Source organism: Schistocerca americana, chromosome X (genome assembly GCF_021461395.2).
Source record: "Schistocerca americana isolate TAMUIC-IGC-003095 chromosome X, iqSchAmer2.1, whole genome shotgun sequence".
NCBI classification, from domain to species: Eukaryota; Metazoa; Arthropoda; class Insecta; order Orthoptera; family Acrididae; genus Schistocerca; species Schistocerca americana.
Genome location: NC_060130.1, coordinates 306,536,819 through 306,549,870, shown reverse-complemented (window position 1 = coordinate 306,549,870; position 13,052 = coordinate 306,536,819). Strand labels below are relative to the sequence as shown.

Below are 13,052 nucleotides of genomic sequence, written 5' to 3'. Positions count from 1 at the left end.
GTACAGCTATTTATGCAAGACCTTACACATCTTCCATACAGTCCTGATTTCTTCCCATATGATTTCAAGATTATTGGAGCCCCAAAGAAAAACAATGTGGTTGTTGGTTTACTTCAGATGAATAGATGCATGCCTGGGTACAATCATGGTTCCATATGCAGCCGCAAACATTTTTACATGACGGCGTTGACCATCTTGTCTCAGAGTGGGATAAATGCATTGACAGTTATGGTGATTACCTTTGAAATAGTGAACAGTTTACTTACTTTTTTCCATCTGTATCATTTTCATTTCACTGCCCTTTATAAGATAATAAAGTAATCTTTGATAACTGAAACTGCAGCATAGGAGGAAGTGAGATAGTTTTAAATCTAAATATAAATAAATGAATAAATAAAGGAATAGCTGGGATCATAGTGTTCAAGGAGAAAATCATAAATGACCTGACAACAACACTGAAACAGTCAAATGAAGTCTGCACAATGTGCTAAGGCTTTCCTTCTTTCAGAAATTAAAAGGTAACCTACATTCACTGGCTACAGTGTTACAAGCTACATTCATTATCATTAATGTCTGCCTTAACATTAAAATACTGGGCAGGAAAACGTCCAGGAAGGTAATCATATAGACATCTAAATAAGCATTTAACGGAGAGGAGGACCGGGTGGAGGTGAGAAGCTTACAGCCTTAAAGGGTGCAAATGGTTCCACCTCTATCAGTTCCCATTGTTGGTCATTGTTGACCCACTGTTGGTGCCTGAAAAGAGAGAAGAGTTTATGATTAGCGAATACGAATTATATGTAAGGAACCTTTTACTGCATGAAAAGTGGCTAGCTCTATATAAAAATACCCAGTCAGAATAGTATGAAAACTAAAAAACAAAAATGATTGTTTTGGGGCCTTCATTAACTTAGTACAATTTGGATGATTTTGGAAACATTTTTCTACATAACCTATACTAAAATAAGTATTCATTTCAGTATATGTTAATGGGATCATTATAATTCAACTCCTGCCATGTTAGTGCCTTCTTTAGCTATGAGAAACTGTTTGACTGATATCATAGCAGAAATCATTATTACTTATTTATAAATAAAAATAATTTGCTTATCATTATTTAACTGATAACTATGAGTACAATAAATATGTTGTGCTATCATGGTGTTTAGTGAGAGAAAGAATGTAATTAATAAAATCTTTAATTAAGTGACTGTCATACACCCTAAGATAGAATTTACTCTGAAACACGAAAACAACAATTCACAGTATTTTTTGGACATACACGTAACACAGAATAATGGAAACTCCTTTGTTCAGAAACTGTGAATGAGAAATCATGTCATTCACCACATCACAAGCAAACCTTTTCTGTTGTATCATTTAAAGACCTTTGAGAATCTCTTTGGATAGAAATTAAGTAAAGAGCAAATGGAAAGCACCAAGTAACAAATCATGAAATGGCAATATAACTGAGTTATATAAAACACTTAACAATGAATGTGTCATGGAAAAAAATGTGAGTAGCACCTTGGTAGTGCAAAAATAAAAACAAAACAGAATTTGATATAACACACTAAAATATGACGGTAATGTTTCTCACAAGATGACGCTATGTTTTAAGAATTCAAAAGCAAAACTTAGTTGTAGATGAACAGTGTAGTAAGATACAAGTTTAGGCATAAAGCTAACAACATTAAAGCAAAATTCACTCACTCTGATATGTGCAGCATATTGTGGTTGATGTAAAATATAGATGTGGGGCAGGCAGGTAGGAATTGACAGATACACTTCAAAGAATATACTCAATCAAGAAGCTATAAAAACTCCCTCTGATGTTTCCTTCAGACATGAATGCACTATACTGATAGCATTTATCAGCACATGGAAGAATTTCATGGGGGCACCTAAAACTTATACTTTGAATGCAGGGATATTGTGTTGAACAAGTAAAACAAATATATCCATCACACCGATTTCAAGGATACTGATAAATTCCTTGAGTGATCTGCTTGTATGTTACACCCTATATTACTTGTTTGTTTCATTGTGATGTGCTTTGCATTCAATGATTGTGGCTCATGGAGGACATAATATGTGAGTGATGGTTCTTCCGCATTACAGCATCATCATAATTAATCTGTTATTTGTTAATTTATGTGAGGCTGCTACACATTGTTGGAATTTTTGTTTTATCATACTATTAAAAAAGGGTATTTTTAACATTGAATTAGTGAGTCTGTATGTAATAAATGTTCTCTATATTCAGTACTGGCTAGTTATTAACTTAGGTACTTACCTCCCCTGGATGCAATCCCCCCCCCCCCTCCCTCCTGGCTTTTTATGCTTTTATGATGGGCACTTTATATCAGTCATGATTCCGTGAATCACTTCAGAACTGTGACAGAAATAAATAATTAGTTTTAAGTCATTAACAGTTTCTGTATCTCTGAAAGACAACATGCCTGGCCTCATCAAAAACATATGCTGTACGAAGCTTTTAAATTTTACCATTTATTACAAGGGCTATTTGTTTTGAAAGATCTATTAGTAAGGAGACTGTATTTCCAATTGTTGTGATACAGTATTTAGTACTGTCTTTGTTGGCCACCAGTTCAGCAGATGTGAACATCTTTATGAATGAATGGAAAAAGGAATGAAAGTAAGTGTTTCTGTTAATCTACTCATAACCTCTATTCCATGGTTCATCATACTGTTCAGCCTACATATTCATAAAATCATGAATAATCTGTCTAGTTTTGTTCTTTCATTGTGTGTCCTATATAATTATTACATATTTAATTAGATCTCTGTATAGTAGTGCTCTATGTGTGCAACTACGTGGATGCTGTAAAATGAAAGTCAGTGAAAAAACAAAGCATTCAATCAAGAGATATAAGTTGTTACCAACTACATACTTAAGTCAGCTATAATATTACATAAACAGATTGTATGTAGATTACCAGATTGTATGTAGATTACCATGAATTGACATGGATTCCTGTAGTTTTGAGTAATATTAACACTTCATGATGTTTCCTCTAGATTATAAGTGCACAACATTTACCAAGGCCTCGAAGATCTTCAGCGAAGGGTGATGTTATAGATCCATATGTCATCGTTCAAGTACACGGAACGCCATCAGACTGTGCTTGTAAGAAGAATATTTATTATGTTTCATTCATATTTCCATTATGTAGTTAATCATGTTAATGATTTAACTGCTCTAATCATTGTGAATTTGTAAGATATGTGATTATTATAAGTCACCAGAGAGAGCTAGAGAGGGAGGGGGGGGGGGGGGGGGGGGAGAGAGAGAGAGAGAGAGAGAGAGAGAGAGAGAGAGAGAGAGAGAGATTTTGTGTGTGTGTGTGTGTGTGTGTGTGTGTGTGTGTGTGTGTGTGTGTGTGTATGATGCTACAGATAGAAATCCCATTTCTCAGAGTGATGTATACACACTACTTTTACTCTTCACAGTTGACTGTTGCATATGACTAATGCAGAGTATTGCCCATTTCACTCACACATCCTTGTATGAGGAATAGTTTGCTTTCTGATTTCACTATAGTTTACGTTATTGGTAATATGTTCGATTATTAGTGAATACTTTCACTTCCCATCTTGGAACAATTTCGTTTTACTGCCAATGTTTTTATTGAAACTTATAATCATGAGAGAATACTGCGTTGCAGTGAACAGGGGAAATAACTTTTATTTAGTTATTTCTCCTATTGCTTGTGGACTATGTTTATACAGCAGCTCATCATGCATTGACTGTCAAGAAATACACATGGCAAAGCAAACATCTCATTTGTTTCTTTCTCTGTAAGCTCCTTAATTATTGTCAGCTATTTGTTTATCTTTGCAACTAATCTGTTCTTTACATTGCTTAAGTTCCATTCAGTTATCCAAAAGTGAATTACAAGAACTTCAAATGCAAACTGCTGCAGTACTATTGTTGATTTTTGAGATACATGTATTCAAAAACCTACTCACAAAAGAGCACAAAATTGTGTAATCATTCCCTACAACTGTTCCTCTCACACTGAGTGAAGTGTGCCATGTCCAGGGACATTAGTGTCCAAAACCCTATGTGGCTGTCTAGATTTAGGTGTTCTGTGCTGCCTGAAAGTTGATTAATGAGAATACCAGTACAATAACACAGCTGATTTCGTTGTCCATCCTCATCTTTTCTGACCTTGTGCTTCTTCACCAGCGACCGTGTAGTAAATTGGATGTTAAACTACAACTGTCCATTCTTTTTCCTTCTTTCCCCCCCCCCCCCACCCAATTCAGGAACATCACTCTTCATTTCCACCTCCTTCCTCTGTCTCTCCTTTCCCCCCCCCCCCCCCCCCCCCGTGATCTCTCTCTCTCTCTCTCTCTCTCTCTCTCTCTCCCTCCCTCCTCCCCCCTCCCCCTCTCCCTCTCCCTTTCTGCCTATTACATAATGCATACATTTTAAACTAAGGGTAGCTTTCATTGTGTTACGTAAATCTTTTGTGAATGTCACTTCCCCCTCTCCAACATTTTCACATTTGTTGTTTTGCCTTGCCATGATACATGCAATGCAAAACTTACCATCAGACAGTTATTAACTGTATTGTTATTTACTTTTCCCCTCTGTAATACCAATAATTTCATTATTCTTAAATGGACAACAATGTACATATTACACATCACTTATAGACCACATAGCCACGTGTGTTAAGAGCACTCCTTCTGAGATGGGGAAGTGTGCCTGCCAGCCCCGCATCACATCTGCCTGGCAGATTAATGATGAGGGGCAGTGTGCCAGCCAGCCTAGATGTGATTTATAGATCATTTTTCACATCCCATTCAGTGAATACTGGGCTGATACCCAAGTTACACCTCAGCTACAAGGTTTGCAAACATTTAGAAAACTCTTGCTCACTTTCACATAAATAACACCATGACCAGACAATTGGGGTACACACATTCCGTCTTAGAAGTTAATGGATTGGTGATACGATGGGCAATTAGCCAAGCTGTAAACTAACAGTACCAAATAATTAATATTCATGCCAATCATATGCCAATGTGGACACCACTTACAGAGTTGTTAACATACAGGTGAAATTAGTTTCAAATAATAGATATCTCATTCCTTACACACCATTTCTGTGTATCATCTTTTATCCAGTTAAACTTTAGACAGTGTTTTGCTAGTGGTACATTTTGCACTGGAGTTGGTCCCAAAGATTATGTTAATGTTATAGACCAATAAGTGTAAGCTTCATGTGATCTCATAAGCATATTACCTGATGGAACAATCGTCCAGCTTCCTGATACATTACTGCTAGGTCTGCTCTACATATGGTATCGTATGTTATTGGTATACAGTTTCTGTGTATGACCACTCATTTTTACTCTCAGAAGAGAAAGTTGAATGGAAACTGCAAATATATTTATATGCAAATGAACACCGGTTGTACTGGTTGTGAAATATATCCTCCTTCCCTCTTATTACTACAACAGGACTTGGTGTTTAGCTTCATCCTTCCCAATATTTTTCCTTTATTATCCCCACTACTTTCTTATTCCATTGTCTCAGTCCCTTCCTATTTTTGATTTCTACTACTGTTGTGTTTAGTATTCTACAAAGTTTTTCATGGTTTATCCTTTTGCTCTTCTCTTTGCATTTTGTGTCCTTACTGCTTTAGTACCAGTATCTCTCACAAATTTCACACTTTGCTCTACTACTTCCTTTTCCATCTTCACCAGTCTTTTGTTTCTGTTCTAACTTATTTCTTCTTTTCCCAGAGTCTCACCTTCTCATCTATTTCTTGTTGTTTCCTTTTATGCCATACTCCTCTTACTATCTGTCTAAGGTTTAAATTGCATATAGTGTACTCAATTTGCTATTTCCATTCCATTCTGCTCTTTATCCAGAGAATGCACTAGTCACACCCATGTACAATAAGGGTAGGAGATGTGATCCACAAAACTACTGCCCATTGTTACTGACATCCATCTGTTGTACTGTAGAACCTTAAAACATATTCTTAGCTCAAACATAATGAGGGACCCAAAACAGAATGACGTCTCCATGCTAACCAGCATGGATTCCAAAATCTGCCTGTGTAACCTACCTCATGCTTTTCTCACATGGCATGAGGTTTTAAAGTGATGCAAAGGTCAACAAATTGCTCTAAATGTTCAAAAATGTTAAACTCTGTCCTCAAAATGCAAAAATGATAGTATTCTACGATTACAATATCAGCGAGTCATGACTGGAATTAGTCGGCTTTTATGAATAAGTGGGTGTCACAACGTACGGGAACATAAAGTATAAATGTCACATAGGCCTTGTCATAGGTGCAGCAGCCTATAAAGGATACTGCTACAGAACACTTACACAACCCATCCCATCACAGAATATTTCTCAAGTGGGTGTAAGCGATATAAAACAGGACTAACATGGGCTATTGAATGTATAAAAAGAAGGGGAGCATAGATTGTCACAGGTTTAACTGAACCACAGGAGAATGTCACGTAGATGCTTAAAAACCTGAACTGGCAGACCCTTTAAGATATAGACAAACAATCCTATCAAAAGCCACTTACAAAATGTTAAGAAACAGTATTAGATGAGGAGTCTGGGAGTAAACTACAACCTCCTATGTATCTTTATGATGGCCATGTGCAATGTGGCTACTGTACATTCTTACACACCCTGAAGCTCTCATTCTGAAAGAATTATGAACTTGTGCAAACACACCTGACTTTCCACAGATTTCATCACATGTGCAAGACCCATGCTTCCCTAACATGTACACACTGCTGATGGTGTGACCTGCACCAATGCCTTTTCAGTGTGTCTACAGCCAGAAACAAAGAGTATTACGATCAGGTGATTGGAGAAGCTATGCTATTGGACCTCATCAACCAATCTATTGCACTTTACACATTTGCGTTAGGTGCAGCTGTGTGAGGCACAGAAACTGGGTGGTACCACACCAAATGACTTCCTGCAAAGATAGCATTATACAGTAAAGTAGGTAATTAGTTGAAAAAAAAAAAAAAAAAAAAAAAAAAAAAAAAAAAAAAAAAAAAAAAAAAAACCTGGTTGTAATGAGTAGCTTCGAGAGATGAAATCTGAAGGCAGCAGATGGTCAAAGAGGAAAAAGGGCATGTCCAGTAGAAATCCTAAAATAACACAGGAGATAGTGAATTTAATTTATGAAAGAAGGTAATATAAAATGCAGCTAATGAAACAGGGAAAACAGGATACAGACATTGAAAAATACGATTGACTGGAAGTGTAAAATACCAAAACAGGAATTGTTAGCTGTAGAAGCATGCATAACAATGGGAAAGATACATGCCACATACAGGAAAATTAATGATACCTTTGAAGAAAAGAGAAGCACCTACATGAATAGGGCCTATTAAGAGTTCAGATGGTAAGCCAATCTAAACAAAGAAGGGAAAGCAGGAATGTGCAAGGAATATATAAAAGGGCTACACGAGGGAACCAAAATTGAAACTAGGGATGAGGAAGAAGATGATGAGTTGGGAGATGTGATGCTGCAAGAAAAATTTGACAGAGCACTGAGGCACCTAAGTCAAAATTCAAAACAGTGCACCTGGAGTGGACGAGATTCCATCAAGATTATTGATAACTTTGGAAATGCTACCCATGACAAAACTACTGACGATGATAACAACAATGATGACGTCACTGATGATTAATGTTTTAGGGTGCCAAACAGAGAGGACATCAGTGACCTATCCAGTATGCAAGTATATGAAACAGATGAAAAAACCCCATACTTCAAGAATGGTGTTTAATTCCGGTTCCAAAGAACGCAAATGCCAGGAAGTATGAATGCCACAGAGCCATCAGTTTAGTAATTTCCAGTTGCAGGATAATGACATGGGTTATTTCAGGAGAATAGAAAAACTTGCAGAAACCTACCTCAGGGAAGATTAGTTTGTGTTATATGTAAGTGAAGAAAGGCAAGTCTAAACTTACAGCCTTTGCAGGGTTAGAGTAAGCTGTTTACGATGTAGGCTAGAACATACTCCTTGAAATTCAGAAGATAGCAGAGATAAAATACAGGGAGCAAATGATTATCTTCAATTTGTATGGAAGTAGACTGTAGTTGTAAGTGTTGAAGGGCATGCAAAGGAAGCAGTAGTTGAGAAGGGAATGAGACAGGTTTGCAACCTCTCCTCAGTGTTGTTTAATCTATGCATTGGCCAAGCAGTAAGGGACACTGGGGAGATGTTTATGCAAGGAATTACATTTCTGGCAGGATAAATAAAAATTCTGAAGTTTGCTGAAGATATTGTAATTCTGTTGGAGATTGCCAAGGATCTGGAAGAGCAGCTGAACTGAATGGATGGCGTCTTGAAAAGAAGTTGTAAGGTGCACGTCAACAAAGGTAAAAAAAGAGTAATGGAACATAGTTGAATCAAATCAGGCATTGCCGAGTGAATTAAATAAGGAAATGGGACACTAAGAGTGAGTTTTAGTATGTTGTCATAAAAAAAAAATGATGGCTGAAGTAGCGAGTATATACATTGAAGACTCCGATAACAAGGAAAGCATTTCAGACAAAGATGAATTTATTAACATTTAATATAAATTTAAGTGTTAGGAAATCTTTTCTGAAAATATTGAACCTTGTATGAAAGTGAAATATTGTCAATAAACAGCTTAGAAAAGAAAGACAATATCAAATTTTGGAACGCAGTGCTACAGAAGAGTGTCGAAAAGTAGATGGGAAGAATGGATAATTCATGAATAGGTATTGAACTGAACAGGGGATAAGAGAATTTTATGGTGCAGCTTGACTAAAAGATGGGTTCAGTTGATAACAGACATCATAAGGCATCAATAAATAGTAATTTGGTAATGAATGGAAGGGTATGCGATAAAAATTGTAGAGGGTGACTAAAGGTTGACTACCATTAATACATTGAAATGGGTGTAGGTTGAAGTAGTTATGCAGAGATGAAGTGGCTTATGCAGGGTAGAATAGTGTGGAGAGCTGCATCAAACCAGTCTTTGGACTAAATATCATAACAAACATTACACATTAATGTGGGTCAACACTGTTAGCTAAACCAGAACATAACACCATATCTGCCATTTCTCACATGGAATAATAGTTCATTTCACTATTAATGTTGTTCATAATACATTGAGTCAGAGGCATTCATCTAGTTGTGGTACCTACACAACATCCACATGGTACGTATACAATGAATTATAGAGGAGACTGTTGTAAGTGCCTTGTCTGATAACAGTGTCATGTTCAGATGGCTAAGCATAGAGAATAACAAAATCTATAACAAATAGACAATGCACATCAGCAAGAAGACGTTGTACACCACTCAGAACTGACTGTTCTCACTACTAGTAAAATTTCTCAGTGTTCTCACTGCGAGTAAAATTTCTCACAGCTCAATAAGTGTTCTTTTTTATTTTTGGACTGATGTTTTATGACTTTTCAGTTTTGACCATTATTATCTCCTGTAATATAGTACAGTTTCATAACCATTAAGTGTAGATGTAAAGTTGGAAAATAATACTTTGAAATATACCATGTGATATGAAGTATCTCATCATAATCACATCAAGTGTATTGTGCAGACACTGCTGAAGTTGTGTTCACAACACTGTGTTTACCTCCCAGAGACAGCAGATGTCACTTGTGTGCCATGTTAGGTACAACATAAATTATTGGTCAATTCCTTAATTTTTCACAAGTTCATATATGATATATTTGTCCTCTGCATCCTCATGGATGAGAAATACTGCATTTCTTACACTCACTTGCTTTTTACAAACAGTATAAATTCACTCCACTGGCCTCCAAGTTAAAGCCACACAGTAACAGCCACTTCTCGTATAATGAGCGTAAGACTTTCATACATGTACAAGGGATCACCGAAGTATAATAGTAATTGCAAGTCAACAGTAAGTCTTTGTATCAATGTCGAAAAGGCCCTCATCTATCGTGTAGGTTCCCATGAATGCAGATCTGTTCTTATTCTGTATCTTTAAGTAAATACACTAGTGGAAAAGTAACATTTGTAGGACTGGTGTAGTTATTTCATACTTGCATGGGGCACTAGTACCTGGTGGTAAAGGCAAAAATTTACATTTCTAAGCTGTGAGTCGAGTAGAAACCACACTCAAAGTATTAAAGTGCTAAGCACTTGACTTGGTGCAAATGTGCTCTCCTGTTTTGAACTGAGTTACATGTCAAGGCAATGTCAGTGAGTTCAATTTATGCTATTAACTGAATTTTACTATGAGCATATTATGAGGACATAGGAGGCTGGATTATTGTTCTGAAGAATTGCCCAAGTTATTGAATGTGGGCTGCAATTTATCTATCAGTGTTGTTATTGGTGGTGTAAAGAGGATGCACATGTTTATTATTCATTTTCTAAAAGGCAGCAACATATAGATTAACTTTGAGCCCTACATTTCTGTAATCACAACACAAATTACAAATTCATACTAATGTTGCACACTGGGAGACATTTGATGGAAGCAACAAATGACTAATATCTGAGTCCACTGTCAACTATTTGAGTGGAAACTACTGGAGTGTATCAGGTAGTGTCAATAAGAATCAGTTGCAGTGTCACAGCGGGTGCTAGAAGGCAGAAAGATTACAGTTTAAAATTTCACAGTAGGTGCAACCACTGTCTACAATGACTGTACTACTCCAGAATTTGTTGTAGTAATTCTGAACAGTGCTAGAAATATCCAGTATATCATATATGCTTTGTTGCCATTTCATAAAATATCATGGAGATGTGCTCTTTCAGCACAGCAGAGCACATGCACACCCCTCTCACATTACTTAATATGCCATCTGAGTTTAGTAATCAGCTCCCAAGGTCAGCAAAATCACCAGAACACTTGAGTATTGAGCCTGTGATATTATGGGACTGTGTCTAAAGTCATATGCATTACCATTCCTTGACCAGATAAAAGAGGTGGGGATCACTATTTTCCAGGAGGACATCTGAAACCTATATGGTTGACATTGTGTGTGACTGCAGGATTGCTTGTTGCCGAAGGAGGCTATAAGAGAAACAAAAATTGTTGTCCAGGACAATGCACTGTACAGCTGTAATATTATTAGCATAAAAATTCATTCATGTGTAACAATTACTTTAAGGTGATCATTCTCCACTAAGGTACTCATTTTTGACATTGGACTGTTTTTTTTCCCCTGGATCTTTCTTAACATCTTTTTATCACTCTGAAAACACTTAAGCTATTCTCAAAATGTTCCTTGTAGAAAACTAATTATTATTAATTTCTATTCTCAAAATGTTCCTTGTAGAAAACTAATTATTATTAATTTCAACATCAACTGCTCATTTGGATTTTAACATTTTATTTTTATATTGTGAAATAAATAACAAATATTATTTATGATTTGCTTTGCAGTAAAGAGGACTAAAACTCTTACAAATGAAGGTGAATCTCCAGTATTTGAAGAAAGTTTTACTTTTTACTTGGCTCTGCCAGAAGCAGCACTAGTGAGATTTATAGTTCTTGATGATGAGTTCATTGGTGATGATTTTATTGGACAATATACAGTTCCTTTTACATGTTTACAACCAGGTGAGGACTAATCAATAATGCCTTAAAGTAAATGTTTTAACAGTATTTACTGAACATTGATAGTTAACTAGATTGTTCAATATATGACACACACACACACACACACACACACACACACACACACACACACACACACACACACACACACACACACCTCCAGTCTCTATCTACTGACTAAATTTGTAGGATCCTTTCCTGTGTGCCTGTCTGCCATTCACAAGGAAACATCGCCTACTCGTCCCCATATTTTAACGAGAAAAAAACCACAGTTGCAAGATACTAGCCTCAGCAATCGATCCCGTGTGAAAAACGAAAATTTGGGCCACTATTCTGATAGTATGCATTTATGACCTTTTGATAGTAGGTTACAGCTTTTAAACTTTCGCGCGCACCGTTTATTTGACACTCGCACCGCCCCACTGCAAGCTCCAAATGTCCGAGCGCGAAGTGAGAATGGGGTTTATGAAATACTGTTTTCATATTGGTAACATGTTTTCTTCATTGTGTCATAGTGTGCGGTTTCTAGCAGGTGCCAGAGGTCTCTTTGTGTTGAATATTTTGATGTTGCGATTCACAAATATCGTGTAAATGAACGAAATGAATTGTAGTGTCATTAAATAAGTAGCATAGCGCTATTTACTTATTGGCATCGCTACTGTGCGTTAAGTTCTTCGGACTTTAAAGCTGGCACTATTAAAGTGAAGTACCTTTGCAAGAAATGCACTATTCTTCAGCGTGATTGGTACGATTAAATTGTTAATCGAAAATCATTAACTTGATTCCATAATTATACATTGGTTATTTAGGTTTATTTATTTTGATTCTGGGGCGTATATATAGCTGTAGAACATCAGTACGAGAATATTGTTAAAATAATACGTTACGTGTATGTGCGTGAGGTTGACACATTACACACGCATATTACTTACTATTTTACGCGTAAAATAATATGACAGTTCTCCAACAAGTTTTCGAACACGTTCCGGAGAAGTATCGACCTCTCCCCTCCTCTTCCTTCGCCATGAACATCCTGCGAATAGGAGGGCTATGATCTTCATTCCGCTGTACGGTACTTCGCGCTCGGCCATTAGGCGGCTGCAGTGGGGCGAAGCAAGCGATAAACATCCGGTGCGCGCGAAGTTTAAAATTGCACGTTTTGGTCATAAGTGCGTACTGTTACAAGTTTGGCCCAAATTTTCGCACGGGATCCGTTGCTGTGGCTGATATCTTCCAAGCGTGCTTGTATCTTTAAAGTATGAGGTCGATTTGCTGAGGTTTCCATCTCACGATTTCTATTTTGTAAGTAGTAAGTTATCACTTACAAATAATTCTACTCCATCCTGAATTTTCTATTAATTTAGCCAGAGTTTTCGTATGTTTTTCAATGTGTCAATGGTTTTGAGTTGTTCATAGACTCACATGGGAAAGGAAC

General features: G+C 36.7%; 1 protein-coding gene across 1 annotated transcript in view; it reads left to right on the top strand.

The window, feature by feature from the left end:
- LOC124555979 (inactive phospholipase C-like protein 1) overlaps nt 1-13,052 on the top strand; it is a 651,563-nt gene that overhangs the window by 560,723 nt on the left and 77,788 nt on the right. Inside the window, exons 12-13 of the mRNA XM_047130024.1 lie at nt 3,043-3,151; nt 11,444-11,620. Coding sequence (XP_046985980.1) covers nt 3,043-3,151; nt 11,444-11,620 — 286 coding nt within the window. The remainder of the gene's footprint in view (nt 1-3,042; nt 3,152-11,443; nt 11,621-13,052) is intronic.